Below are 497 nucleotides of genomic sequence, written 5' to 3' on the forward strand. Positions count from 1 at the left end.
CCGCCGTGGCCGGTTCGCCTGTCAGCGAGAGTCACCACGGGGTGAAAAACTCCCTCGCCAACTCCACCAGCACTTCGTCCAATTCCAGCAGCAACACGCACATCAGCAGAGACGGGGTTGGCACCTCGTCTGGGACTGAAGAAGACACCCCAGCAAGCAGCGAGCAGGCAAGTGCCCCGACCGACCAAAGCACAGCCCAGCCTTCACAGCCTCAGATCTACCCCTGGATGCGAAAACTGCACATAAGTCATGGTAAAGCAAATACCCTGTTCTTTCTTTATTTCTCTGGAGGAAAATGAGGATTTAATGTAAACCGGGTGGCTGCGCCGAGCAAGGTCGGGGAGAGGGGGAGAGGAGGGCGTGAGAGCGGGCAGCCTCCGCTCACAGCACAACTCTGCTGGCGGGGAAGCACGCTTCCTTCTCTAGGAGAGTCCCCTCCAAAAAGAAAGACAAAAAAAAAAATAAAAAAACGCCCGCCCCCAACAACCAAGCCCGCC

General features: G+C 56.5%; 1 protein-coding gene across 1 annotated transcript in view; it reads left to right on the forward strand.

Moving 5' to 3' along the window:
* Positions 1–497, forward strand: part of HOXA5 (homeobox A5) — a 2,447-nt gene that overhangs the window by 486 nt on the left and 1,464 nt on the right. The window contains exon 2 of the mRNA XM_009875739.1: positions 1–252. Within this exon, the coding sequence (XP_009874041.1) occupies positions 1–252 (252 nt within the window). The remainder of the gene's footprint in view (positions 253–497) is intronic.

The sequence above is a fragment of the Apaloderma vittatum genome, unplaced genomic scaffold (assembly GCF_000703405.1).
Source record: "Apaloderma vittatum isolate BGI_N311 unplaced genomic scaffold, ASM70340v1 scaffold38718, whole genome shotgun sequence".
Lineage (NCBI taxonomy): Eukaryota > Metazoa > Chordata > Aves > Trogoniformes > Trogonidae > Apaloderma > Apaloderma vittatum.